Here is a 26,257-nt window from a genome sequence, read left to right as displayed (position 1 = left end):
TATTTATATTATATTGCGATACTGTCTTCCCCCTGAAACATGCACCACAACAAATAAACACTGCATGGAAATAAAAAAAATAAATAAAAAAAAGGAAACTGACTGGAAGTGTCGATTTTTAATTCCAAAAGAAATCCCATTTTATTCTTAAGTTCCTCAAGCATGAAGTTCCTCATAAGCACTGCCCCGGCTGGACGACGTGTTGTGCCACCCAGCAGAAAGTTGATAAACCGATGGTGACTCGTTTTTCTATTTTTTTTTTTTTTTAAAACCCTGAATGCTTTATTGAAAATATGCATATGTAAGACTTCTCCTACACATTACATAACGGTACAATCACTTAGAATATTAACACAGTTAAATGCAAAACAGATCCTTCAGAACCTGATGCAAAGCCAACTGTTTGCCCGGTAATTGCACCCTGGGCCATGTGGTTAACGTGCTGGCTCACAGCCATGCTTTCACAACACAGGAAAGCAAAAACAATTCCTCTGAAAATGAAATACAAAGTCACCAAAAAAAAAAAAAAAAAAGAAGAAGATCATTTGCATATGCAGAATATTGAACATAATGTTGGTGATACAGTGTTTTAACCTATGGGGTGTGTGTGTGTGTGTTTCTATGTGCATGTCACTCCTCAAAGACAGGACAGGTTTGGCTGGTGAGGGGAGGGATAACCTGTACAGAGAAGCATACCTGATACAGGTGGAAACGTATGTCATTTGGAAGGAGATATGTTCAGTCTAAATGATATTCATGACCAGTCATAATACATGCCATAAAATACACACACATATAAAGCACATACTTCAAGCAAATCATAGTACGCAAAGTTCCTTATGTGTGATGACCAGACTGTAACACTCTGTATATTATAAGAACATCACATAGAGAAAAAGAAAGGTCATTAAGAGGCCACTTCTGAAGATATATTTTCTATTATAGTTGAGGGAATAATAACTAAAACAAAGGATCAAAATAGCCTTAAACATAAACAACGAATTAACCCAAATAAAAGAGAAAAATCCATCAACTGTGAAGATTATTCAATCGTATATCTAAACAAAGTTAAAAAAAAAAAGAAGAAAGAAAAAAAGAAATAGAAATGAAATCAAGATAAAATAATCTAAATAGGACAGCTGACTGACAAAGGGATTAGTACATTAGGATGTATATTGCAGTAAGCCAAAACATTAAGGAAAGATGATCTGAAGGTTTGTTTAGGCCCTAGCTTGCTTACATTACCCTTGAACTGTATTCCTCTCAACCAGTATCAACACCACTGAGCAATTTACCATATCATACAAAATTATACCTAATTCAGCCCCATCGTACATGACACCTGATTTAATATCAACATCCAATTAATTCACTGAAAAGCATAACGGTGAACTTGCTACAATAACACAATCCAAATATGACCAACACCTATTAGCCATTTACAAAGGGAAAGCATTCTTTCTTGCACTATTGATGGTCGATATTTACATGTGCTCATAACCTTGTAAATAAGGTCCACATCTTATATGGTGTCCGTGAGGAGGACAGCAGGGAACAAGGAGCATGCAGAGAAAATGGCCATGGGCGCCTAATCCCAAATCTCAATGATGAGTCTCATTGATGGGTCAGTCCCTTTCTGACAGATTTAAAGATTCAAGTAAGGTCAGTTGATGGGACATTTTATACTTTCGGACTTACCCTGGCCCATAGCAAGAAATGCTGTGAGGATAAATCTTAATCACCTTATCCCCTCACTGTCTAGCTACATCACCCCTCTTACCCATCATAGAGACTTTAGAAAACAAAGTACCATAAACTTTGTTGGAAAAAAAAAAAGTTGTTATTTTTTAAGATTTTTCTCAGAAATTGAAATGAGTCTCATGAATCTCGCTGTTAAAATGCCTGCAAATTCAGTCAATTAAAATTATTGTCTAAACATTGAAGATTATTACATTCTGCTGGTGAAAACGTCTTCCAGGCACACAGTCACACAGGTGCCTGAAAAACACAATATTTATATGGGTAAAGATATAATGGACAATCTTTAGTGGACCCCTCCAAAATCTCCAAATCCTTGCTGCCCTCAGGGGTCTTGAGGGAAATCATATGAGCTAAACTGATTAAAATATTATTAATAATAATAATAATAATAATAATAATAATAATAAAAATCTTCACTGAGTGAATATTGTCAAGAACAGAACATATCATGACTACAAGTCAATTCTGATGCCTCAACTGATACACAGCAATAAATAATAAGAGCAATAAATAATAATTTGGTGTGTTTTGTGAGGCTGCGGCTCCTCAGACATCAAACTGAGGTCAATTAGCCTCCCGAGCCAAGCCACGCAGGTCTGAGGGCTAAATGCCAGCAGCTAGGTGAGTTTCATTCAAGTGGTCCAACTTTACTGCGTAAGCTCAGCCTCTCCGTTGCTATGGGGGGTAAACCTCCAGAAAAACATCATCAGTATGCATTTTTTTACTTCATTCATCCATAATTTCTTGCAGTGTTTACCCAGATTTTCCTCCTGCTCCAGGGCCAATATCAACTGTCCATGCTACAGCATTCTATGGAGGAGGGAAAAATGTAGGGCTATTTTATTTTGTTTTAAAAGTGTTCACCATTCATGAGCTACAGAATGATGACAGAATGCTCACATAATGTCCAGATATTTACATAGATTGGTGGTGCAACTTGTTAACAGAGCTCTTACCACCTAGCCTCTCTGCCTCCTGGGATTCAGTGAAGGGAGCAGGACCCCAGACGCGGACAGTGCCATCATCAGACGCGCTGGCCATGAGTCCTGGGAGAACTGGGTTCCAGCTCACACAGTTCACAGTACGTGTGTGGCCAGTCAGCTCGGCGATTGGCAGCTCACTCCGCTTGTGCCAGATGTACAATTTGTGGTCTAAAAATAAGTAAAATTTTAGTGGAAATCATTAAGTAAAAGGTTCATGCTAAAGCAAACCTGTTTGTAAAGTATTTTCAATGAATCAGGTTAAAGGGATGTAAATATCAACTGATCCGCTTCATCATGAATCAAGTCATTGTTCAAGGCATTACATGTAGAGTGAAGTGATGTCATGCACATTAATTCAGGCATTTTTACCTTCACTCCCACTGGCAATAAAGTCTTCGTTATGGCCGCCAAAGCAGGAGTGGATTGTGTAGAAGCCTTGTGTCACACCTTGGTACTTCCTCACCAGTACTCGATCATGTAGGTCCCACAGATGAACTCCCTACACACAGCAACAGAGCAGAGTGAGCAACACTGCTATTTCAGTTCAATCTAAAAGACAAACATACTGTAGAGAAACACAAACCAGCAAGTAAAAAAGAAGTACCTGAGTTGCAACATTTAATAGAGCTAATCTGCCATTCTTTGACACGGTGAAAGACATAATAGGGTGATCCTCCTGCACACTGTAGAACAGAATCAGCAGGAATGAAAGGAGGTTAAGGACAGACTTTCTGGTCAGACTGGTTTTAAAGATCATGCCATGCCCTTACATGTTTCTGTCAGTCAGATCTTCAAAGTTGTATCCACGGATACGCTGGTGAGTGTCTGAAGCCAATACAGTTTTGCTGTCATTCAAGCACCACAGGCATTGGACACGAACGCCTTCCCACGAATCCAGCAGATTCCCATCTAGATCCTATTCAGTCAAAAATGAAACACAGTAGTCAACAACTGACTAATTATTTTTTCCAATTACATTATTACATACTACTCCTGGGATACCTACACACTGATAAAACTGCCCTCTCTGACCCCCAGTTACAAAGCGTTTTCCATCTGGGTTCCAGGCTACACTTGTCAGGCTGTCTTCATGGGACTGACTCATTTTTGTCCTCAATTCCCCAGTCTGAAAGACAATAATAGGGGGATTTAGCCATTTATTCATCAGGTTTACCCTGGAGTGTGTCTGGAGCCTATCCCAGGAACACTGGGCAAAAGAGGGGGGAATATACCAGGCGAGAACAGATTACAACTAGTCAGCACAGCTGTAGCTGTATATTGTAAGGCTGCACCTGAACGTTCCAGAGCCACAACTCAGAGCAGTCATCTGGGCCACAAGCTATTAGGTATGCATCATCTGGGCTCCAGGCCAGGTAAGACACCCCATAGGCATGGCCTTCCAGGGTCCTCAGCTGCTTCAGCAGGTGTGTCTCCTGATTATTTATGACAGACAAATAGTTTATATGTCTAGTTTTATTTTAGATGTAAAGATGTAATTGTATATTATATTCTTATGTATTTTTGAAGAGGAGCACATACCGGGTCAACCTGCCAAATAATAACTGTAGTGTCCTTGGAACCTGAAGCCAGTTTGGTGCCATCATTGGAGAATTTACAGAACCAGACCTCATTGCAATGCTCTGTTAGGATCTGTTGTGTGTAGCAGGGAAATTGTTTCCTAGAGATAAAGAGAACACATTTCAAAGGGGCCATCTGTAAAGCATCTAAAACTGAAATAAATGCGAGTTGGCATGGTGCAAGAAAACTGCAACAAAAATAGAATCACCAACAGGCTGTAGCACAAAGATCACAACTCAAGGCAAATGTTAACAGAGGCAGACACAAGAGAGAGGGAGATGGATACAAATGCTGTATTTAAAAAAACAAATAGAGGGAAAAGAACATTTACCTGCTGCATACATGGTCCACCAGCAGAGACACTGAATCCAGATTACTGTCCAGTTTGGTATTGTGGTAGAGGCAACGATCTCTCTGCAACTCTACAGCCTGACGTAACAGAGTCTGTAGCCTGCGAGGAGGCAGCATCACTGAAGGGGGCAGATATGCTGTAGAAATAAGAGAGGGATACAGAGAGAGATCGAGCAGGAGTGGCAGGTCGCCAATTAGGAGAAAGTAGAGAGACATAGCTGATTCAAGTCTGTAGGCAAGGTTACACTCAGTTCCTTTTCAACTCAGCCACTTTAGGAGATTTACTGAATTCAGGTCATCGGCTAAACATCTATACAATAAAATAATTATTTAAAATACATATTAAATAAAGATTTATTTAACATGTTTTCTGAATTCACTTCGTCTCCTGGGGTGGCTGAATTAAAATGAAACTGGCCCAAACCCTGACTGTGAAAGGCAAAAGGAAATTACATGGCACTGACAGAAAGATAAAAAGATAAAAATGAAAAAAGGTAGGGAGGAAGAAATATAACTGTTTAACTATGACAAAGAATACATAATACATAAAACTATGTGAACTGGAAATGGGAATTAATTACACAAGATGGTGTGTGTGTGTGTGTCTGTGTGTGTAAAACTCACTCTGGAGTTTGTCAAGCAGCTTGGAGCGAGATGATGTCCCTTTTCCCTCCCACTCAGCCTTGGCTCGGAGATCATCAGAATGGCTACACATCAGGTACCTAAGCATGCAACAAATATGCTTTACAACATGTTTCCTCCATTCTTATTTTCTTCATTACACAATTTTGGTGAGGCACACAACATGACACGATGCCTGACAAGCCTGTGTATTTAAAATGAAAAACTTTTCATTTGCAAGCAACAATTTCATTTGTATACAACAATTACTTATGTATAATCGAAACTCAGACAGATCAACTGAAGATTGTTGTGGATATTTTAAGACATTATGATAAGCATCAGCATGTCTGTAATCTAGAAATAGAGACAACAGAGCTTTAAAGCTTGCAAAAGAAGGCAGCAGTACTATACCCGCTAAGAATATGGATGCGCTCTGTGTTGTACTTCAGAGGAGTCAGTTCTGCTCTGAGAACATGCAGTGCCTCCAACACTTTCCCATCCTCTAAATACTCCAAATACTTCTGCTGCAAGAGCAGGAACTTCATCCGCTAAACAGAGGATAAAAAGGAGATGCATCGAACAAAGGAGCAGAGCATAATATAAAAGATTAATACCTGACAGTAAAAGCATATGTGGGGAAATTGCTCTCTCACCACAATAGCATTTGGTGAATGCATCAATGCTTTCAGCTCGTTGAGATCACTTTCAGCCTACCATTAAAAAAAACGAAAGAGACAGAGATTAAAAAAAAAAAAAAAAAAAAGCAATTCATCAAGGACACACTTAAATACAACTGATTAAATCCAGTCACTGGTTAAACTTAAGGAGTATAAACCACTAATTATATTCATCCTTTAAGGAACGGAGATGATGAGTCTCTCCATCCGACAAAATTATAACTAAAATCATATGAGATGTCTGCAGCCAGAACAAGCAGCCAACATGATTGTTTTTATTACCTTGTCCCATTCTCCCTCCATTACATGGTTGCGGAACTTAGTGGCAGCTGGATGCTCGAGTCTACAGCCTGATTCCTGCATGAGCAGGTCCACTGTCTGACTGAAGAAAAAAAAAAACAAGCAGGGATATTGACATTTATTTATTCTACTTAAGCCATTCTGACTGACACAAAGTCATTATAAAGCACACGTATGGGTGATGTAAAAACACGAAATGGTTTCATTGTTGAATCACATTAGAATGCAGGCTGCTGTTAATACCTCACTACTACAGAAAATATATCTGAGGTATTTAATGGTGGCCATTAATTCTGCAACTACTAAAGGCAAAGGCAGGATCAAATGTAGTCACTTATGATATTCTAAATGATGAAGATGCGAATCCAACCCAGGATCTGCTTTCTGTGGTCGATGATGAAAATGAAAGCAGTGATGCTGTAGGGTTTTGTCTACAGTTGAATGTGTTGAGAAACAGGTATCCAGTGTGAGGATTTGTGTAGGCTTTCTGCATTCTGCAAAATGGAGCCCCCTGCGTCCTCTTTTGCGGGTTTGTTTATCTTACTCGTATTTTCATTTGAGGACTTTGACAAACATCAACAAAGACAAAGCCCCCATCATAACACCCCCCCCCCTCTCTTTCTTGACACAACCAATTCCTTGTTTTAAAAAAATTACGGTTTCGTGTTTACCCTGAAATGACTCTAGCTACTTACTTAAGCCCTAACCCGTGTAGATGTTGCCCTATTAAACGAATCACATCCTCATCAGACTGAGACAGCCGTTTTTTCTTTTTCATTGAGCCGGTCTCTGAGGCCAAGGTCGTGGCGGTAGAGGTGGCAGGGTTGCCCGGTGCCGGGACTCCGTTGTTTGCGGTGACAACAGTGCCGTTGTTTGTGGAGGACAGGAGCCCGTTTGAATGCGCTCCTCCGACTGCTGACGGCTCGCCGTTTTGGGCGCTATTTAGGCAGGACAGCTCGGAATTTTGTCCCTGTCCTGCCCCGTTGGCCTGCATGTTACAAACGCTGGTGTCAGTGCCCCTGTGTAGGTTGCGGCAGAGAGCAGTAATAGCGCGGGGGCTCGGGAGATAAGCGAAGCCCAAAACAGCCGCAGAGAGGCCCGCACTCCCGGCAGAAGCCCCGGTCTCTCCTGCGCCCTCCGCCGCCGACACTCGGGCTTTCTTCCGCGGTGGCGAAGCTCCGCCCGGTTCCGAGTCGCTGGAAGAGCAAGCGGAGGCCAGAGTTACTTCACTGGGAACGTCGCCGACAAGAGTCCCGCAGACGTGTCTCTTGTTGTCAAGACGTCCAAAATGAAATGTACTGCAGAAGCCTACTGCAGTATTCGCACTTTATTTCGCTTGAGAATGCGATCGCTGCTGTTGTTATTGTTTGTCAGAACAGCTGCAAGTCCGCTTTGGACGTCTCTACGTGATGACATCACCGTGAAGCCCTGAACAACCTTGAGCGTTATGCTACCTTCAAGAGCTTCAGCGCTTTCTAATTTATCCAAACCTAATAGCGATACATTTGATAGGTGGAAAAAAAAACTATTGCATAGGTTTTATGGTTTTTAATTTTTCTCTACGTCAAATGTGGTAGCGCGATGCGTTCATTACGCTCCACAAAAACTCGAATAATATTGTCATGCTATATTTTATCACGATTCGGAAAATCTCTAAATTGAACGCGGCATTACCTACCCTCAGTAAGGGTAAAAAAATTGCTATGTTAAAAATGAAACATTTAGTCAGACGTCAAAATAAACAAAGATAATTAGTAACCATGCTGTATTTTCTCTTTCCATCCTGATCTAGTGCTTGTAGAAAAAGCTTATTTCAATAAAACTTCAATATGACTCTTTCTGTAGTGCATTATGTACAAATAAGAGATCAAAATCATTCAAAGTGCCATTTTATTCCCATGTCCTAGGATTAAAAAAAATAATAATCAAATCCTGCATCAGGCCAGAAAAAAACAAACAATCGGCATCACATTTCTTCAGAATCCATTACAACAATTCAAACACAACAATTGCAATTCTGTCTGCAGTTTCTCTTTCAACATCCCTGATATCTGCAATAAATTAACAGGAAACTGTTGCCAGGCACACCACTCCAGTCTTGTACCAGATAAAACTGCACAATACTCTTTTGAATGAAACATATACAATATAAAAATATGACTTACTGGGTAGAGAATGTTTTTGCAAAGGGTATTGGAGAACGGAACATTGTAAAAGAATAAACTATTGCACGTTCATCTAGTATTTTAGGAAAGTCTTTGAGGGGAATATGATCCAAGATCTGAGAAGCATCCATATCTCCAATACTGGCAAAAAAAATCTCATCTCTTGACCCTAGCTGCACTTTCATCTAGTGCATGCATAATGTACATACACACTTGCATTTCACCTGCTCACAGTGACACGTCGATCACCCCAGAGGAGCATATATACAGGACACATAATTATGTTATGGCACTTCTTGCATGGCACACTAAAACACTTTAAAACTGGGTAGAAAAATGGGACGACCATAAACTGGCTGTAAAATCCAAAGCCACAGAAATAAAAGGGGGTAGATAAAAAGATGTTCAGAACAGCAGGCAAGAACACACATAATTCTGCGTGCATGCATCTGCACACACTTAATGGCAGAGAGAGCCAGTGTGCTTCCCTTTATATGCTTTAAAATTTGCTCTTCAATTAACAAAAAATCGTAGACATACAACAGAATTTTTAACAATAACCTATATAGGATCAGTTTAAAAGTCAACTGTAAAAGCACTGTGTGTCATGTACAATCTCAACCTTATCCACTGGGTCACTAAATCTACTGCTTGCATTCTTTGCTCCAACAATAGTTTTATTGATTCAGCAGATAGATTACTTTTGGAAATTCATTTATCCTTCAATCCATTAACCCAGCTAGTTATTATTTAAAAGATCCAAGTACAGTATGACCCTGTATTTTTCCTGTAGAGAATCGCATTTTACACTCCATTTCTGTGACATGCCTTCCTATTAATATGCAACACAATATATTTTTCAGGGGAATTTCACAGATTCTTTCAAACTTCTACTTAATTCAATCTTTGAACAGTAAAAACTGCTGGATAAAATATGCACCTCCATTTGGAAATATTTAGAAATAGCAGTGAAAGGAACCAGCAGTTTGAAGTCTCCTGAACCTACCTCACAGAAAGTTTACACAAAATGATAGAAATATATGGCTGATGCACTAGGGGCAGTTTTATGATAGCTTAGTGATAATGCTTTTACTTTATTTATTTCTTGTATGAACTTGTATCCTTTGGTTACTTCTGTGTCTCATTCCAACTTTTGCATTGTGCATGGAAGCCCAGCTCCCAGACTATGACAAGCATTTCTCCAGTTAATACAGCTTGTGTAGCCCTGCTCTGGTTATATTAACAGCAGAAATGCCTATCAACAACAGTATACTGCACCTGTCATATGAGTTGTCTGGCTATAATTATAGCCAGTCATAACATCTAACAGGATTAATATTCAGCTTTTTTATTGTAGGCTATTTACTATCAGTGATGGAATTTGTAAAGCTTTCAAACTTTTTAAATATCCAAAAGCTGCATAAAAGTTTTAACCTATAAATGCAGACGAGGAATTGTGGAAGCATAAGGAAGACTAAAGAACACTGATGAAGAAAGAGAACAGCTCAGGGGAGACAGAATTTGAGGTGCACGTAGAGAAAATGTCATTTTCTGCAAACAGAAAACCAAAAGTCTTCTTTTGCCCTATGAGCATTTCACAATTCCACTTATTGGACTCATTGTGTAGAAAGTGGAGAAAATAACCCTAAGTTACTATCACAAATGTTAGTACTTTTCTTCTCTTCTCCTTTCTCTTAACTATTTTCACCAATGAATTATTTCGAAAATCTGTGAAATTCCTCTCCAAAAGGTCTTACTTGTTATATGTATGTTACATACATGGGGTGTGCGATTGTTAACTTGAAGTTTTGTATTTCTTGGTTTTATGTGCATGTAGGTCAAGAGCTATCCACCACCTGATGAGGCAGTGTGACAGAAGAGCCATTGATGAAAGAACCCTGTTTTTCTCGTCCTTTTAGAAAATAAGTGAGCAACTCCCCCTTCCCCTTAACAAAGATTGGTCCTCTTCTCACAAAACGGAAGCCATAGTCCTTCAGGATGTTATAGCAGTCTTCTACCACCTGGGGGCAACAAACACTGAGTTACTGACGACCTCTGAGTTTCAGAACAATTACCCTAATTACTGAGAAATTATAATAAATATCATATGTATTAGACATCCAGTATATTCGTATGTATGCATGCATGTATGTATGTATGTATGTCTGTATGTATGCACACACACACAGTGACAGAGAAGTAAATAACATTTCATGTACTAAAGCTTATATTCCTTGTAACACTCGTATCATAATAACTTCGAAATCATGCCCAATCTAATAATAGAACTGAAAATGGAAGCAAACATAATATTGCTCCTAATGAAAATATAGTGTGTGGTCCAGTGTGATAAATTGTAATTAATTTTTTTTCCCCAAAAGCAAATGTTCTTCACCTGAATGTTTCCCATCACTCCTGTAGACTCCATGCGACTGGCCACATTAACAGTGTTACCCCAGATGTCAAAATGAGGCTTCCGAGCCCCTATGACCCCAGCAAGAACAGCACCCTTATTCAACCCTGGGGAGAAAAGATAGTAGTCACTATACCTCACATATTTTGTACATTTCTCACGTGCACTACAACATTTGCCACTTACCAATACGAAGCATGAAGTTGTTAAAGGACTGATAATTAATGTTCATCAGAGTAACTTTCATGGCCAAAGCAAAATCCGCCAGATCTGCCAAGTGCTGCCAGCGCTCCCTATCTGACAACTCCTCCTTTTGCTGAGAAGAAAAAAAATCTTTAATGATGAAAAGTTCATTATCACAAAGCTTCTTTCTGACTTAATCACACCATTCTGAATCCCTCACCTTCATGCAAGCATAGCCGTTAGCGTTGGTGTCAGGAGTGACTCCTGATGCTGCCATGTAAGTGCTGCCGATGGTCTTAATCTTTGTTATACAGCGAAACTGAGGCTCATCCAGAAGCTATGAAGACATGAAAAATGCAATACACTCAGTTTTTATGCCATATCATGCCATACTGGGAGGATCTGACTTTTGACTGATGTATAAATTTAATCACACAATTTGAGGAAAAACTGACAAAAGATGTTTACTTACACTATCAAAGTCAGAGATAATTTCATTGAGGAACCTCAGACACTCAATACCCCCATTGTTGATGCTCTCCTCTGTGTAGAAGTCAGAGAAATTTGGGATAGAGGCGAACATGACCCCAATCTCATCATAGGACTGGCTGTACAGTTCCTGTTTAGGGTGAAATCAGTTAGATACTTACACAGAGATTATAGTATTGTTTTTGTCTTCATTTGTGCTGTTTGTATCTCTTCACCTCATCCCTCTTTTTGGAGCCCAGAAAATGACGGGCAACATGCTCCGGGAGCATGTTTGTGACCAGAGCCTCGTTCCAGCGTCTCATCTCATACACCTTTTCCTTCTGTTCATGTACCTCAATTTTCCACAGGAACAGCGTGCGAGCCAGTTTCTCCACCTGAGATGAAGTGAATGAGAGAAACATGTACAGGACATAATAGAATAACAGAAAAGAACATCAAGTCACAGACAGAAGTTAGACTGAACTTGGACAGAAAATGAGATTAATAGAGAAGAATCACATACATGTCGTGCAAAGTAGTAGAAGCTGACCATCATGATGAAGATCATCACAGTCATTGTATATTTGGATGGTACGAGGTATATTCTACCCAGGAAAATAAAAAGCATCAGATTCTGATTTCATGAGTAAATAATAACAATAATAATAATAATAATAATAATGTGTAATATTATATAGTTACTGTAATAAATTATATAATCATATGTTTTTATGAGTCTGAAAAGGTATCACATTATTTCTACATCACCAAACAACGCTTTTATAATTTTTTATTAATTTTATTTTCTGTTAATTGCTTAAAAACATTGTACTTTTTAAGGTACATAAAGGAGTGTACATTTTATATTGTGCTAGTCTTTTGTGCTAGTGTTTGTTCACTGAAACCTCTTTAGGTGATGTGATCATTTTGCCATACCACCCACCCCTATTTATATTTTATATTTGTCTAATACAAAACATTATACATGATGTTGATCCAAAACTATGTAGTACTCACCTGTACTTCTTATAGTGGGTTAGATCATACTGGTCAAAGATGTCCCTCCAACTGTAAATATTGACGATTCCTGAGGCTACTGTGATCAGCAGCATGAGAGTAAGCTTCACCATGTGGCTGACCTGCACCAGCATGGTAGTAGCAATCAACGCTAATACAGCAATGTAGCTGTAATATTTGGGGTTCTCCAGACAACCTCCTAGTCCACCTGGGGCTGGAGAAACATCACCAACAGGCTGTGGAGGCTGGCAGCTTAGCTACAAGCGTGAATACACAAGTAAATAAGGCTGAGTTTGAGACATCTAGTATGAGCAACCCAGTAAGATAGACCAGTGTTACAATCTTAAAAATATTATAATAATAATATATATCAGGTTTTAGAAGAATTGGGTTGGGCCTTGATATTGAGTGATTAGCAATACACATTTAATAATATGACACTTTAAGCCCAGTCTTCTTTGGCTTAGTATTATTATTTAGTATTAGTAAGGCATTCATGCACCTTAGTATTTATTAACACTAATGAGTAGAACATTAAAATAACAGTTTGCTAAAATTATATTCAAAATTTCAAACCTTATGTCTGTTTCTACTGTAACTAACAGGTAATTCATTTCACCCAATAGTGTCTCACCATGTCTATTATGTCAGCCAGTGTGAGGATGAATATAGCTGCCATGGCCCAAGTGTTGCGAGCCCAGCGTGTGTGATCAATCCATGTAGAGAATGACACTAGTCTCTTAGGAAATACCTGCAAGAGCAAAATAAGTCATTTATCCTACACATCAAATCCTTTCAGTCACACAAAGGATTGCAGTGACAAAATGGGTGTAGTGATTTCAGGCTTGGCTTTACAATATCCGAATGCAGAGCTTCTTTTTGTGACTAGCTAACTGGTGGTTCGATCCTCGTTCAAGTGACCGTGCTCTAATTACATTTAACATGGACCTTGCATGTCACCTTAGGAAATATATGTACAAGGGTAAAAGTTGACCTTTTCATGACCCCTGGCTTCACAGTACACAGAAATAGACCAATTTTCCAAAAAAAAAAATCACCATGGGCTAGTAACAGAAATTTTCCTTATATTGTCCAGAGGACTAAGAAAGGAGAAAAGTGGTTTTAAAAACATATGAGATAACAGAATAACCTTGATTACATTTACCTTGTGGCTTGTATGCATTTATGACCAAGTTTCTACCTCAAAACCCTTTCACACCTTCTTATGTATCTGTGTATTAGGGTATTTTATGCATTATTCACAAACAATGAATATAAAGCTATTACAGCGTAATAGGATGTCTTCATATTGCTGACTGTGCACATCATCAGACTATTTTTTTTATTCTAGTGTAAATGTAGTGTCTTGAGCCTTGCTGTCTGGTTATATTTTTCTGATTAAACATTTTAAGGACAACTTCCCATGTAATGATATGTCTGGGTCACTGTTTCTCTCCTTGTTTATCTGTGTTTCCATTGTTAGCTGTGATCGCTTCAGGCATGTTTAGCACCCTATCAATCAATATTGCTATTAAACGGTGTAAGTTAATTAAAAGTGCAATGACCTGACTAATAAGGTTGGATCAAATCCATGACAGAATAACAAATGCTACACTGAGGACAGGAAATCTACTGTCTACTGCAGTAATACTATATAAGTCGAGTACTTGGCCAAAAAACAAAAATGACAGCCATTAGATTAGGTCAACCTATACAGTTAGTTCCAGATACCAAGAAACCATGTACATGTTGTGTGTGTCTGGCTAAAGTGCTGGGTCACTCACCCGTGGGAAAATGGCTGCCAGGGAGCAGATGGTGAGAATGAGCAGCAGCACTTCCCCCACAGCTAGAGTCACATAGTTGGCTATCAACCTGTCAAGATGTACAGCAGACATTAAGAGATGATAAATGGTCAGCCAGAATAGTGAAAGCCATTAGAGCACAATATTAATTTCATTAAGCACAGAAAACTGAATGAAAAGCTGAATGTGTTTTGTTTGTTTCGATTCACACAAAATGGAAACCAGAAGCAGGAAACCAATTTAACCGATGCATTAAAAACTGTTTACTGGCTCACCATTTAGCAACATATGTATGAGGTCAAGAACAGAAAATACAAAGAGCTTGTGCCCAATTCTATTATTATCATCACACATGCTGGAAACAGGATGTAATTCCTTTTATAAACTGGTCCTTCGATTATAGGTAAAGAATTAATTTCAGATAGAACATGATATAAAGCAGAGAATGCCATCACTAGCCATGTCACTGTCCTGCATCATTTGAAGTTTTCTGTATTATCGATCTAAAGAGCACCTCCATTCCTCACTGCCTGTAGTATCTGGACTTTCCTTTTGTTAACAGCAAGCTTTTTAACGCAGTCAGGCATACATGTAATTGGTCCATGAAGAAAAGAAAATGTGCACTGCGGTGTGACTCACAGAGGATCTATAAGTGCCTCAATTGCTGCTGTAAAAAGCAGCACTACACAGGAACAGCTGAAGGCGGCTCCACTCTGCTTCTCCTTTTCGACTGAGAAACGTGTCTCCAGCTCAGGGTTCACAAAGCGCAGAGAAAGGCGGTTCGTGTACTTTCCCTTTAATCTAAGACAAACACACACAGCCAAAGTGAGAGTGTAACAGTAAATAACCTCACAATTACAACTGCTACTGTGCTTAATAACAGAAAGGTTTAAATGAACACATTATACACGAATGACGTTTTTTCAATAGTGCATAGAAATGATTAAAAATGATTTCAGTATTAAGATTTCAGCCTTGGCTGATACCTGATGCATATTTAAGATTAGCATGCTCTCAGTAACGATGTCTGCTGTCTATATGGTTTCTGATACCAACACTCATTATGAAACACATGGGGCACACTCCCCTGGCTGAAACAGAAATTTAAAATGGTACTTACGCCTGCACTGTCTCTCTCTCTAGCAGTGCCTCGTTCAAGAGTTTATTCAGCTCCTGCTCATTTTCCTGAGCATCGATAACTCTCTCAGCAAGGTCTCGCAAACGAAGACGCCGCCGAGGGTTTGGGAACGAGGGATTCACCACCTGAGCACACACAGACACATATATAAGAGGGATCATACATAATCCAAGATGCCTTTTTCAGCACAAGCATCCATCCTTCAGTTTGTGCCGTATCGTACCATTGCCATCAGACATGACCAGTTTTACATAGATAATTTAAACTATATTTTACATGTTAGGAAGGCAAGTAACCACCTTGGCTGTATTGCTGTAAAGAGGGTGGCTAGAGCTAGGCATGTCCTGGTTGAACAGTGTATGTTTACCCGTGTGTCTAGCTCCTCTGGTTCTTCAGGTGTGGTGCAGGCTGTGTGTACACTGCCGTTACATTCTGTAGTGTTGATCAATAGAGGAGAGTTCCCATTAGATGAAGTCACCGACAGCTTCTGGAAGAAAACCATCGAATGAAAGACAGCAAAGAAAGACAAGGACAAACTACCTTTTCAACAGCAGAACAAGAATAATTGGATTGGAAATATGAAGTAACACTTACCACTCCATTGATCCCATTCTTGCTCACAGGTCCTTTGGGAACAACAACAAGGTATGTCTCAATGCCTCTCTCCCTCAGGTATTCGCAGCGTGCTCCTCCATTCCCAGGCTCAACATCAAATTCACCATGAAGACACTCCAGTGTACTCTGAGAGATGTGCACACGCCTAGTGGATTCAGAGTAAAGAAGTATAAGATACAGTGACATTTCTACAGCATTAAGTACATAGCAAGCACTGAACAGCTGAACATATTTACAACCTGTAACTGCTGCTCAGGACTCACCCAGGTATACCTCCAGCCTCCATTTTGTTGGCGACTGTGACATCTGTGGACCAGACATCATACTGCCAGCGCTTCTGTCCCAGCACACCACCAAGAACTGTTCCAGAATGCACCCCAACACGCATGTCAACATCTGTCTGCGTCTTCTCTCGAACATAGCTGAAATCAGCATGTGAATGAACAGCATGTAAGTCAATCATCGAGGACTAGTGTTTTCAGCTTGCACAACTTGAAGTTCATCACTTATATAGCAGCATGAAAATTAAGAACAACATTCTGTAATTTGTTAGTTCATGAGTATTTTTAAAAAGACATGATACTGGATATAAGATGCTTGTCACATACGAAATAGCTTCCACCATAGCCAATCCCATCATTATGGAGCAGGCTGCGTGGTCTTCTCTGTAATCTGGAAGGCCACAGATACAGTAGTAGCAGTCCCCAAGGATCTTGATCCTCAGTTGGTGATATTTCTACAGAGCAAAAATATGCAGAGTCGTGACACAGTATACATTTCTAAATTTCACAGAATGTATATTGACTAGGTGAAATTGCTATCTCCCCATGTCCATGTTGGTTTCTTTCAGGTTCTCCAGTTTCCTCCAACCTTCTAAAAATATTCCAGTAAGTGGAATAGTGACGATGAAATGCCATTAAGTGTGAATGAGTGGTGTGAATGTTTGTGTGCATGGTGCCCTTCAATAGACTGACACCGTATCCAGAGAGTATGTCTGCCACATGCCAGATCTATTCCAAATTGGATGTTAATTAGTAAATGAATGGATTGATAAATAAATTAACATTTACTGACTGACCCAACATCTGGCCTAGATGTAAACTGAGTCTAAATGGGTCTAGTGTAGTTTCCTTAACACTGAAAAGTGCTACCATGCTACAGATGAAGAACACTTAATTTATCCTTAAGTTAGCATATCTCCCAATGTCACCAGATACTAGATAGGATTTCATCCTGAATTCATGTAAGCAGAACAAAGTACACATGTATTCCCTGTGTGACACATGTGGAGGGAGGCAGTCACTTACAGCAGCCAGTTTGTCAAAGCGGGCAAACAGCTCATTGAGCAGCTTGACTAGCTCCTGTGCACTACAGGAAGAAGAGAGCTGGGTGAATCCCACAATGTCTGCAAACAGAATACTGCAAAAGAAACACACCATACACAGCCACATTAAACTCAAGCATTCACTGCTGACATGTAATCATTTTCAATCAAGCTCTTTAAGCAGTTTTGATGTTCCTCTTAAATGTAGTGTGATGTGCATGAGACTCACCTAACATTTTCATGGCGATACATGTACATAGTGTTGAACTGCTGCATTTCTTTCTGACTGGCCTCTTTTTTCATGTCTTGTAGCATCTCGTCTGCTATGTGCTTGGGCAGAATGGACAGCAATAGACGTTGCTGTGTGCAGAGTACATACAACCCACACACACACACACACTCAAACTTCAGCGCAAGGGAAGGGAGGACTGCATAACAGATCTGTATATATTAGAGTGTAGCTGTAAAAAGGAAATAAAAGGCATAACAAATCAAGAGGAGATAGTCAGAAGTGTGATTACAGTTGACACTGTCTCAGGAGGCTTGTCGCCATGGTAACCTGCAGCCGCCGGATGCTCCTTGATTGGCTGGCAGGCCCTGTCTCCCAGCAGCCCTTGTTTCTCTTTAAGTATTCAGGGAGTTTCTGCTGCTATCAGTGCTTTTGTTCTCTCTCACTCTCTCTCTCTCATACACACTCATTCACACACATGCATGCATGCATGCGCAAACACACGCAAACACACACATACACACACACCCAACCCCAATACTTCCTTCCTGCATCCTATTCTTTCTATAGCACCACCCCCCCAGCCCCAAACACCCCCCACCCCTTGTTAGCAGCAACTGTTTGCTCCATATATAGAAGCAATCAAGAAAGCCCAGTTGGCTACAGCTGGGAGACCAGAGAGAGGGAGGAACTGACTGCTGACTAAATACACACACACAAACACACACACACAGTGTGCACAGTCATAACAGAGCAGGCACTCCGGATGAGAAAAAAATAATCTATGATACAAAGTATTTCCCAAACTCTGCGATTTAGTCATTGCCTGTACACCAACCCCCTGCCTAGCTACCACCTACCAATCTAACACACCCTTCCTCAGAGAAATAGAAAGCCAGTCACCATCTTTTCAGACTGCCTCTGCTGTTGAACTGTCTTCTTCCATATACATGAGCTCGCAGATTGTTCTGAGTTACACTGGCAAGAGGAATGCTATACTTCTCATGCAGAGATCACAGTCCACTGCGCTTTCTCAGACTTCCAGCAATGGAGATCTGTAGAATACTTTACCATTGCCACCAATTAAATTTTTTTATGCCCAGCATATATTGCACTACAATTGCAGTTGCACACTGGCACATCTGGACTTTACTGATAATAGTAATGCTGTTCTACCAAATATCTGCAATCATATATACGTACATCTTTATATTTTTCCATCTAAAATTATTCTCAATCAAATAATAATTCCCTTATATAAATAACAATTTTAAATAAAATATTTGTCTAATATTATTTTTACCAATTATTTTATAGATAAAATTAATAATAAAGGGTCACAGTCTACATGATGAAAAGCACTGCCCTAGGATTTATTGGTTTTATGGGGGAAAAAAAAAAAGCTTACCTGCTGCTGACTCTGTTCCTCTAAATTCAGCTTCACCTCCAGAGACTGCCTGGCCTCCAAAAAGGCCTTGCGATGTTTGCGATCAGCCATGTAATATGACATAAGCCCCACGGTAATTGCACATATGTAGATCAGGATGTTGGCCAACAGCTGAAGCAAAGAGTTGAACAAAATTACCTTTTAAGCAAATCACAGCTTTTAGCAGAAACACATTCTCATGCAAAGGCATGCACAACAATAAATGTCTGACTGCTTTTAATTCTTCATCTTGTATAATCAGTGCATTACTCTTCAGATTATTAAGAGTCCTGTTCCTTAGAGTGTTGGCCTTATAGTGCTGGTCTTGTTTGCATAAACCTGAGTGTAGGCTGGGAATATATTTACAGTTCTGTGATGAACCAGCTATAACCTGTTCATATAACCATCATTTCTTTACACTATTATTGTTTGCAGACATTAAAATCCAAAGCCTTTATATAACTGACCCACAGAAGGCTGAGAGCTCTGAGCTGCTGAGTAATCTACAGGGAATTGACTTCAATGATAAATGTTTATTTTCCATAAGGAAGATGTCAGAAAAATCTTTACATTTTATTTTGTAAAAAATCTAAGGCTGTTTTTTTTTTTAAACTTGCAATGGTTGGTTTATTACAATAAATACTGTATAATAAAGGCAGTAAATTGAATCCCTAGATTTCTCCATTAAATCCAGGTTCTCCTGCTGCAGTGCATTCTAATCTTCTGGGGTTTTTTTTGCCACGTCTCTTGAGGCTGCAGTTTGCACCAAAAGTGTTCGAAAGCCTGAGTGTCCAGCACACACAGCTACACACAGTGTAATAACAAAACAAAAATATTACCTTCTTGAATCTTATCTACACTAATGCTCTCCTCTACATATTAATTCAAAAGTGAATCCAAATTAAATTCTTGTCAGTACATTTCCCAATATAACGAACTGGCTGTCAACATGTTTCTTAGTCATTTATGAGCTTATGCGTCGCCTATTTTCACTAACTCTCAATGATATAGAACCACACACGAGTATTTTAGAAACTAAAAATATTAATTAACATTATTGTTCAGCTTAGGAAGAAATTTAAGTTGGTCCTGCACGCTGGGGCATCTTTCAGATAAGAGGTTTACCAGGTTTGGCGATTGCTAATGCCTATATGCTATTAATGATTCATTAGAAGACATGTTAGGTAGAAAATTGGTTAATAATTTAGAATGATTCAGACTTGTTAACATCTGTTTTCATTTTCTCAATGACAGCTGTTTATTTAATACCTTCAAGGGCAGACTAATTTGCAGTTTATTTAACTGACAGTGCATACTTTTGTTTCAGTAAGTATTCAGTAGCTTGTCAGGTGACTCTGGGTCAAATGTAGTAAACAAAATGACAAGCAAGTACCAACATATGAAAACAGATGTAAACACATTTAAATTTAGGAACTAGATTTAAATAAACGTAAACAATTAAAGTCAAGTTTAATGACTTTTTAAAGATTTTCTTGCTTCTTACTTTTTAACACATTTTGAGTGGTGGTTGGATTTTAGAAGGTGGCATAAATCTGATATTCCTAACTGGTATTAGCCATTTGGAATCCTCTGACCATTATTCGTATGCATTTAATGAACCATGGCATTCACCCAACATGACAGAGCGATCTGGTTCAAGTGCGCCGCAGCAGATATCATTAGCCATAAATCTATCCATGTATGCCGTTTCATAACCAGGCTGTACAGTGTGACAGTATTGTCTCACATGCTAGGAGAGATTTAACCTTTGCTTATACAAAAAAAGATCACAGACACACATGTCCAGGAACCATGAGCCATCTCCTGAAGTGTATGAAACTGGACGGACAGCTGACGTCACCTGTACAGCGATAAGTGGATGTATGCAAAAAACAAAGCAGTACTTGTATTTCTTGCATTACAATGATTATGTAATATAATGTGTATGTAATGTTGAACGTAGGCAAAATAAGGCCCAGCTCAGGCATGAAATGTATGCTGTAATCACATAAAATAATTATTTTCACATATTTTATATTACCATTTCAATTTGTTAAGTGTGAGCTAGCTAAAATGAATGCAACTAAGGATAAAAGATGTGTGGGATTTGAAGAGCCAATAGGTTATATGTGGTGATTGTGTGATATACAGTTCAAGCTCAAATGATCAAGCCTCAGCTAGTTATTATTAAAGCTCAGTACAGTTCATTACCCCATGATGCCGAGTGAGCATTACCAATGGTAATTTGTCACTCCAACTTACGTGATTAATATCTGACAAAAACTGGGTGTGAATTATTTCTAAAAGGCACACTGATAGCCTTGTGATCAGTCAGTATCTCTCTAAAAATAATACGATTACTTATCCTTGTTAATCACCCCAAACTTTTATTTTTGTCCCCTGTCCCCAGAGGTCTAACCTGTCTCCCGAGAGCAGCTCCTTGGATGTCTTCTTGCTGCTGCTGTGCGATGGTGACGCCCAGCGCCAACGTGTGCACACCACATGACACAGCTGTGATGAGCACAATAGGTGTCAGTCGTAATGGCAGTGTCAAGAAGAAGGAGAAGCTGAAGAAGGCCTGCCATCCTACAGTGTCACTGGCCTGGTGGAAGCGGGCAAAGTTCAATCCTAGATAACAGAAAATCTGGGCATCTATAAGCACCCACAGGGCATACGGCACCAGCCGACGTGAGATGCGCTCAGGCAGAAGGCCGTAGCGACACAGTAGGTAGAGCACAATGTCCACAGCCAATGCTACACATGCCACAGCCACAGATGCCAGCTTATCACTGGTATAGACCACAGCACACATCACGATCACATAGCAGTCAAAGAGGGCTGCAAACACCACCAACACCAGCAGGGTTTCATGCCGCTGCCTCCGAAAATAGGTCTGGTAGAGGTTCTCCAGTGAGTCTGGCGTGAATGTGAGACGCATGAAGCGAGGGAGACACAAACAGCAGCCCGAGTTACGCACGGTGACCTCATGGGTTCTTCCCACTGCTTGGCCAGGATCAGAGGGCAGCGTGACCGAGCAGTCTGCTGAATACTCAGCAGAGTACTCTGGCTCGGAGAAGGCCCGGTTCCGAGGCATTTCAAAGAGCCAATAGGTTATGTGAAGAATGAAAAATAGATCCTTATTGTCCCTGTTACTCTTTAAACAAGTGATTCTTAAAAAGTACATTACAAGTACATTGTGCTGGTTTGTCTGGCACCTTCTTAACTCCCATGTCAAACAAGCTGTCAACCTGAGAGTTACATCCGATGACTGGATTCGGTGTGGTCTCCTGATTGTCAATCCCTGTGCTTAACTGGATCTTGCATGGACATTTAAATTATTTCACACAGATTCTGGTCATCCAACTGGACCTTAGTAACTAGTAAGGTTTAACACTTTGGCACTTAGCCTAATACAAAAACACTTTTGTGAGCACGATACATTTGTTGTCAGGAAGATGTGCAAAAAATAATAATAAAACCACACAGGCCACAGAGTGCTCGGCTGCGGTCCACCTAGACCCAAAAAAAAAAACAGTTTAAGAGAAATATGTCCCTCTAACCATGGTTGTTTACATATGCGCCGCTGCGTGTGTTTCCTGCCCGGTTTACCATCATGGTCGCTCGCGCCAGGTTTCCATGGTGAAGCCTCGCGGAGACAATGAACGCAGGATATAGGAAGGAAGCGATGAGATTATTCTTATTTTCTTTCAGATGTAACACATGCTTCGGAGAAGTTAAATTAAGCTCCGGTGGCTGATTTGTCTTAAAGCATCAAACGAGAAGCAGTCGCAATGGATGCCTGAAACGATAAGGAAAATGCAATACTTGCACGAATAGCCTCTGCCGTTATCAAAATGGCCTTCGTGGTTTAATGTCGTACTTCATCCCCTTTTCGCACATGACAGTAAAGTGAATTTCGCTCGTTTGCATTCATCGTGTGGTCGCTCTCCGTCCATTACGCCGAAGAATCCGTAGTCTTCCGTGGGAAAAAAAAGAAAGGAACACTTACAGGAAATACATGTTGCGCTCTCAGCACGGAGGGACGGAGTGTGTGTGTGCATCCCGTGAAACGTGAACATGCAGATTGCCTAAGCCACAAACGAAAACACACGCGTTCTGCCATCTGACATTGTATGCAACGCACATTTTGCCATTTTAGACAGGTCGTGTAAAACGTACCAACGTGTTACAACTGGCCTTATCACATATGGTACATTTCGGACCTGAACCGTCGACTGCCCCACAGTGCAGTAAAAAAAAAAAATAACCTGACGCTTCCTCGTGCTTCTCAGTTGTGATTTATGGAGGAAAAAAAAGCACTACAGCCTCGTTCACAATGAGATCAGATGTAATCTGCACAGGATCCACAACATCACGAAAGTCTGCATCCAGTTCCCGGTAACTCCATTCGACGTGCTAGCATCAGTGGTGTCTCCGATGATCCGTCCCTGTCGCTAGTAAGCAATAGATAAATCCTAGATGTCGTGGAAAATTCATCCGCAGAAGTGACACGAGAGATACGACTGGCGATCTTTATGGGTCCAGAAGCCCAGGCTTATTATTCGGAAGTGCCTCTGTTTTCACCAATAAAAGTCACCGGTGATTGCGGGTTGCGATTTTACGCGTTTACCGATTAAACAGGAGGAAATAGTGGACCAGGGTCGGATCTCTCTCTCTCTCTCTCTCTCTCTCTCTCTCTCTTCCTCCACGCTTTCTCCCTCCTCCCACCCTCCTGCCCCCGTGTCTGTTCACACCCCGCTCTACATCAGGAGTAGAGGAGAGGACGGAGCTAGATAACAACACCGCAAGAATTACAACTATTCGTTGTAAATATAAATAATAAGTATTCAGCCAACAAAAAGGGTTTCTCGGATTTTCTCTAGCTTTGTTCATTTTGAAGATGCTGATGCATTTTTTTTCTGGAAATCCTTTAGCTTAGTTAATATTTCCTTTATACTTACTAGGCTACGTCTTAGTAGCTCATCACTGTCCCAGTAATAAGAGTGTAACATGTTTCATAATAATAATAATAATAATAAATAGTAAACCATATGTGAAAGTAGAGCTAATACACTATATTGCCAAAAGTTTTGGGACACCCCTTGGGTCATTAAATTCAGGTGTTGTTTTTCAGGGGTCGGGCTCGGCCCCTTAGTTCCAGTGAAAGGAACTCTTAATATTTCAGCATACCAAGACATTTTGGACAATTTCATGCTCCCAGCATTGTGGAAACAGTTTGGGGATGACCCCTTCCTGTTCCAACATGATTGCACATCAGTGCACAAACCAAGGTCCATAAAGACATGGATGAGTGAGTTTGGTGTGGAGGAACTTGACTGGCCTGCACAGAGTCCTGACCTCAACCCAGTAGAACACCTTCAGGATGAATTAGAGCAGAGACTGCGAGTCAGGCCAAAACTGGGACGTCTGCCTTTACATGCACATGAATGTAATATGGAGTTGGCCCACTCTTTGCAGCTATAACAGCTTCAACTCATCTGGGAAGGCTTTCCACAAGGTTTAGAAGTGTGTTTAAGGAAACTTTTGACCATTCCTCTAGAAGAGCATTTGTGAGGTCAGGCACTGATGTTGAATGAGAAGGTCTGGCTCACAGTCTCCGCTCTAATTCATCCCGAAGGTGTTCTATCAGGTTGAGGTCAGGACTCTGTCAAGTTCCAGAGGCCAGTCAAGTTCCTCCACACCAAACTCGCTCATCCATGACCTTGCTTTGTGCACTGGAGCGCAGTCATGTTGGAACAGGAAGGGGACATATCCAAACTGTTCCTATAAAGTTGGGAGCATGAAATTGTCCAAAATGTCTTGGTATGCAGAAGCATTAAGAGTTCCTTTCACTGGAATTAAAATGGGCCAAGCCCAACCCCCTGAAAAACAAGACCTGAATTCAATGATTTGGAGGGGTGTCCCAAAACATTTGGCAATATAGAGTATTGACTGAGCTAGGCCTAGCCAACTCTTAAAAAAAAAAGAGTTGTTTCAGGGCTTGTTGGATAATTAACGGTACTTAGTTTCTTCTACATGGAACACTGTCTGAGACATAAAAAACTAGATTGAATATAGGGCTATACAATAAAGTTCATCCAGAGCGACAAACAGAGAACACTTAAGTTTACATTTTCTCAGAGTGTAGATTTTTAAGTCGACTCTCAAATGCAACTGTTTGTTGGAGAGTTAGTTTGTTAGAAAATGAAGACAAATGGCAGAAGAAAGAATGTTTATGAGTTATGTTGTATGGAAGTAGCAGTTGTTAGTTAGTATATTGTGTGCGTGCATGTGTGTGTCTGTGTGTGTTGTTTGTACAGGTGCATGTATATAAATGTAAACCATACCTACAGAGCGGTAAACAAAGCTGGTTGACCCAGTTGGCTTTCCTGTTCTGCTGTTAACCAACTGTGTGTGCTAAAAATCTTACCTTTAATAGATTAGTAATGCACAAACATTATAGGATATGTAAGCATATGACATATTCTAAATAAAAAATACATTATGGTATGTGGCACTAGTGATGTAGTATTTATGTAAATTTGGACTATACATTAATCTTTATTATTAATTTTTGACATCTATGTTTAAGGAGTTAAGCATTTTGATTTGAACTACAAATGTTTGTAGCTTAACATTTATGTTCCCTGTATTGGTTTTATAATGTCTCTATTAATTTCATATGCATGAAAGTAGCATAAAGTTTGTGTTATATGTCACTTAAACACACATATATACACAGCAGCTTAAAGGAAAATGGGCAAATGGAGGTGTTTACCACTGAAACAAAGCAAAAGTGTGAAATAATAATGACAAAGCTAGAATATACAGAGTTCAGACCCCACTTGTTGTGAAGCCTGTTCTGTGATAGAAGTTGGTTTGAAAATGGGGTTTGTAAGCTCCATGTGAAAGACGAAGCTGATATGCAGGGCCTGTGTGACAGCTGGCATGTAAAATCCCCTATTTATTGTACTAAAAATAGCAATATTTGCTAAAAACGTGTGTGTGACACATTTATCTCTTTCTCTCTTTTTTGTGTGGACCCTGTATTGACATAATATTTGATGTAGCTGATTAATACTATACTAAACCTTAACCTTAGCCTCAGTAATGAAAAAAAAAGCTCTTTGAATCTCTTTCATTTCATAAGCTGCAATTAAAAGAAAAACCCAAACAAATATCCCACAAAGTCAAAACGATCAG

The 26,257-nt window shown here is 39.9% G+C and overlaps 2 protein-coding genes across 4 annotated transcripts; both read right to left on the bottom strand.

Moving 5' to 3' along the window:
* Nucleotides 1–103: 103 nt before the first annotated feature.
* wdr26a (WD repeat domain 26a) lies at nt 104–7,699 on the bottom strand. 2 transcript variants are annotated; one of them, XM_058388918.1, is made up of 14 exons: nt 6,970–7,698; nt 6,257–6,356; nt 5,951–6,007; nt 5,709–5,845; nt 5,298–5,395; nt 4,654–4,810; nt 4,284–4,422; nt 4,037–4,177; nt 3,751–3,870; nt 3,515–3,660; nt 3,349–3,427; nt 3,114–3,243; nt 2,718–2,912; nt 104–2,571 (listed from the first exon to the last, which is right to left on the bottom strand). In XM_058388918.1, the coding sequence occupies exons 1-14, from the start codon at nt 7,266–7,268 to the stop codon at nt 2,549–2,551; spliced, it is 1,821 nt and encodes a 606-aa protein (XP_058244901.1). In that variant the 5' UTR covers nt 7,269–7,698; the 3' UTR covers nt 104–2,548. The 2 variants fall into 2 exon arrangements, with proteins under 2 accessions (XP_058244901.1, XP_058244893.1); XM_058388910.1 differs by lacking the exon at nt 104–2,571 and having other exon boundaries at nt 2,662–2,912; nt 6,970–7,699.
* Nucleotides 7,700–8,147: 448 nt separating this feature from the next.
* adcy3a (adenylate cyclase 3a) lies at nt 8,148–23,761 on the bottom strand. 2 transcript variants are annotated; one of them, XM_058396648.1, is made up of 20 exons: nt 21,474–23,761; nt 19,037–19,186; nt 17,629–17,759; nt 17,383–17,494; nt 16,684–16,811; nt 16,339–16,497; nt 16,055–16,220; nt 15,828–15,947; nt 15,443–15,585; nt 14,962–15,123; nt 14,305–14,392; nt 13,155–13,271; nt 12,521–12,777; nt 12,027–12,108; nt 11,740–11,898; nt 11,508–11,654; nt 11,256–11,372; nt 11,039–11,168; nt 10,835–10,959; nt 8,148–10,460 (listed from the first exon to the last, which is right to left on the bottom strand). In XM_058396648.1, exons 1-20 carry the CDS (start codon nt 22,236–22,238, stop codon nt 10,278–10,280), a joined length of 3,441 nt encoding a protein of 1,146 aa, XP_058252631.1. In that variant the 5' UTR covers nt 22,239–23,761; the 3' UTR covers nt 8,148–10,277. The 2 variants fall into 2 exon arrangements, with proteins under 2 accessions (XP_058252631.1, XP_058252640.1); XM_058396657.1 differs by having other exon boundaries at nt 15,828–15,944.
* Nucleotides 23,762–26,257: the final 2,496 nt, after the last annotated feature.

Source organism: Hemibagrus wyckioides, linkage group LG01 (assembly GCF_019097595.1).
Source record: "Hemibagrus wyckioides isolate EC202008001 linkage group LG01, SWU_Hwy_1.0, whole genome shotgun sequence".
Taxonomy (NCBI): Eukaryota; Metazoa; Chordata; class Actinopteri; order Siluriformes; family Bagridae; genus Hemibagrus; species Hemibagrus wyckioides.
The sequence above is the reverse complement of the archived record's forward strand: the minus strand, read 5'-3'. Positions and strand labels throughout refer to the sequence as shown.

Coding starts and splice junctions, on each gene's coding strand:
- wdr26a (XM_058388910.1), bottom strand. CDS start 7,268: ATGCAGGCCAACGGGGCAGGACAGGGACAAAATTCCGAGCTGTCCTGC. Junction 6,357..6,969: donor CTACACGGGTTAGGGCTTAA/GTAAGTAGCTAG, acceptor TTTTTTCTTCAG/TCAGACAGTGGACCTGCTCA. Junction 5,396..5,708: donor CGCATCCATATTCTTAGCGG/GTATAGTACTGC, acceptor TTGCATGCTTAG/GTACCTGATGTGTAGCCATT.
- adcy3a (XM_058396648.1), bottom strand. CDS start 22,238: ATGTACTTTTTAAGAATCACTTGTTTAAAGAGTAACAGGGACAATAAG. Junction 12,778..13,154: donor TGGCTGACATAATAGACATG/GTGAGACACTAT, acceptor TCACGCTTGTAG/CTAAGCTGCCAGCCTCCACA. Junction 11,373..11,507: donor TTATCTCTGACTTTGATAGT/GTAAGTAAACAT, acceptor ATGTCTTCATAG/CTTCTGGATGAGCCTCAGTT.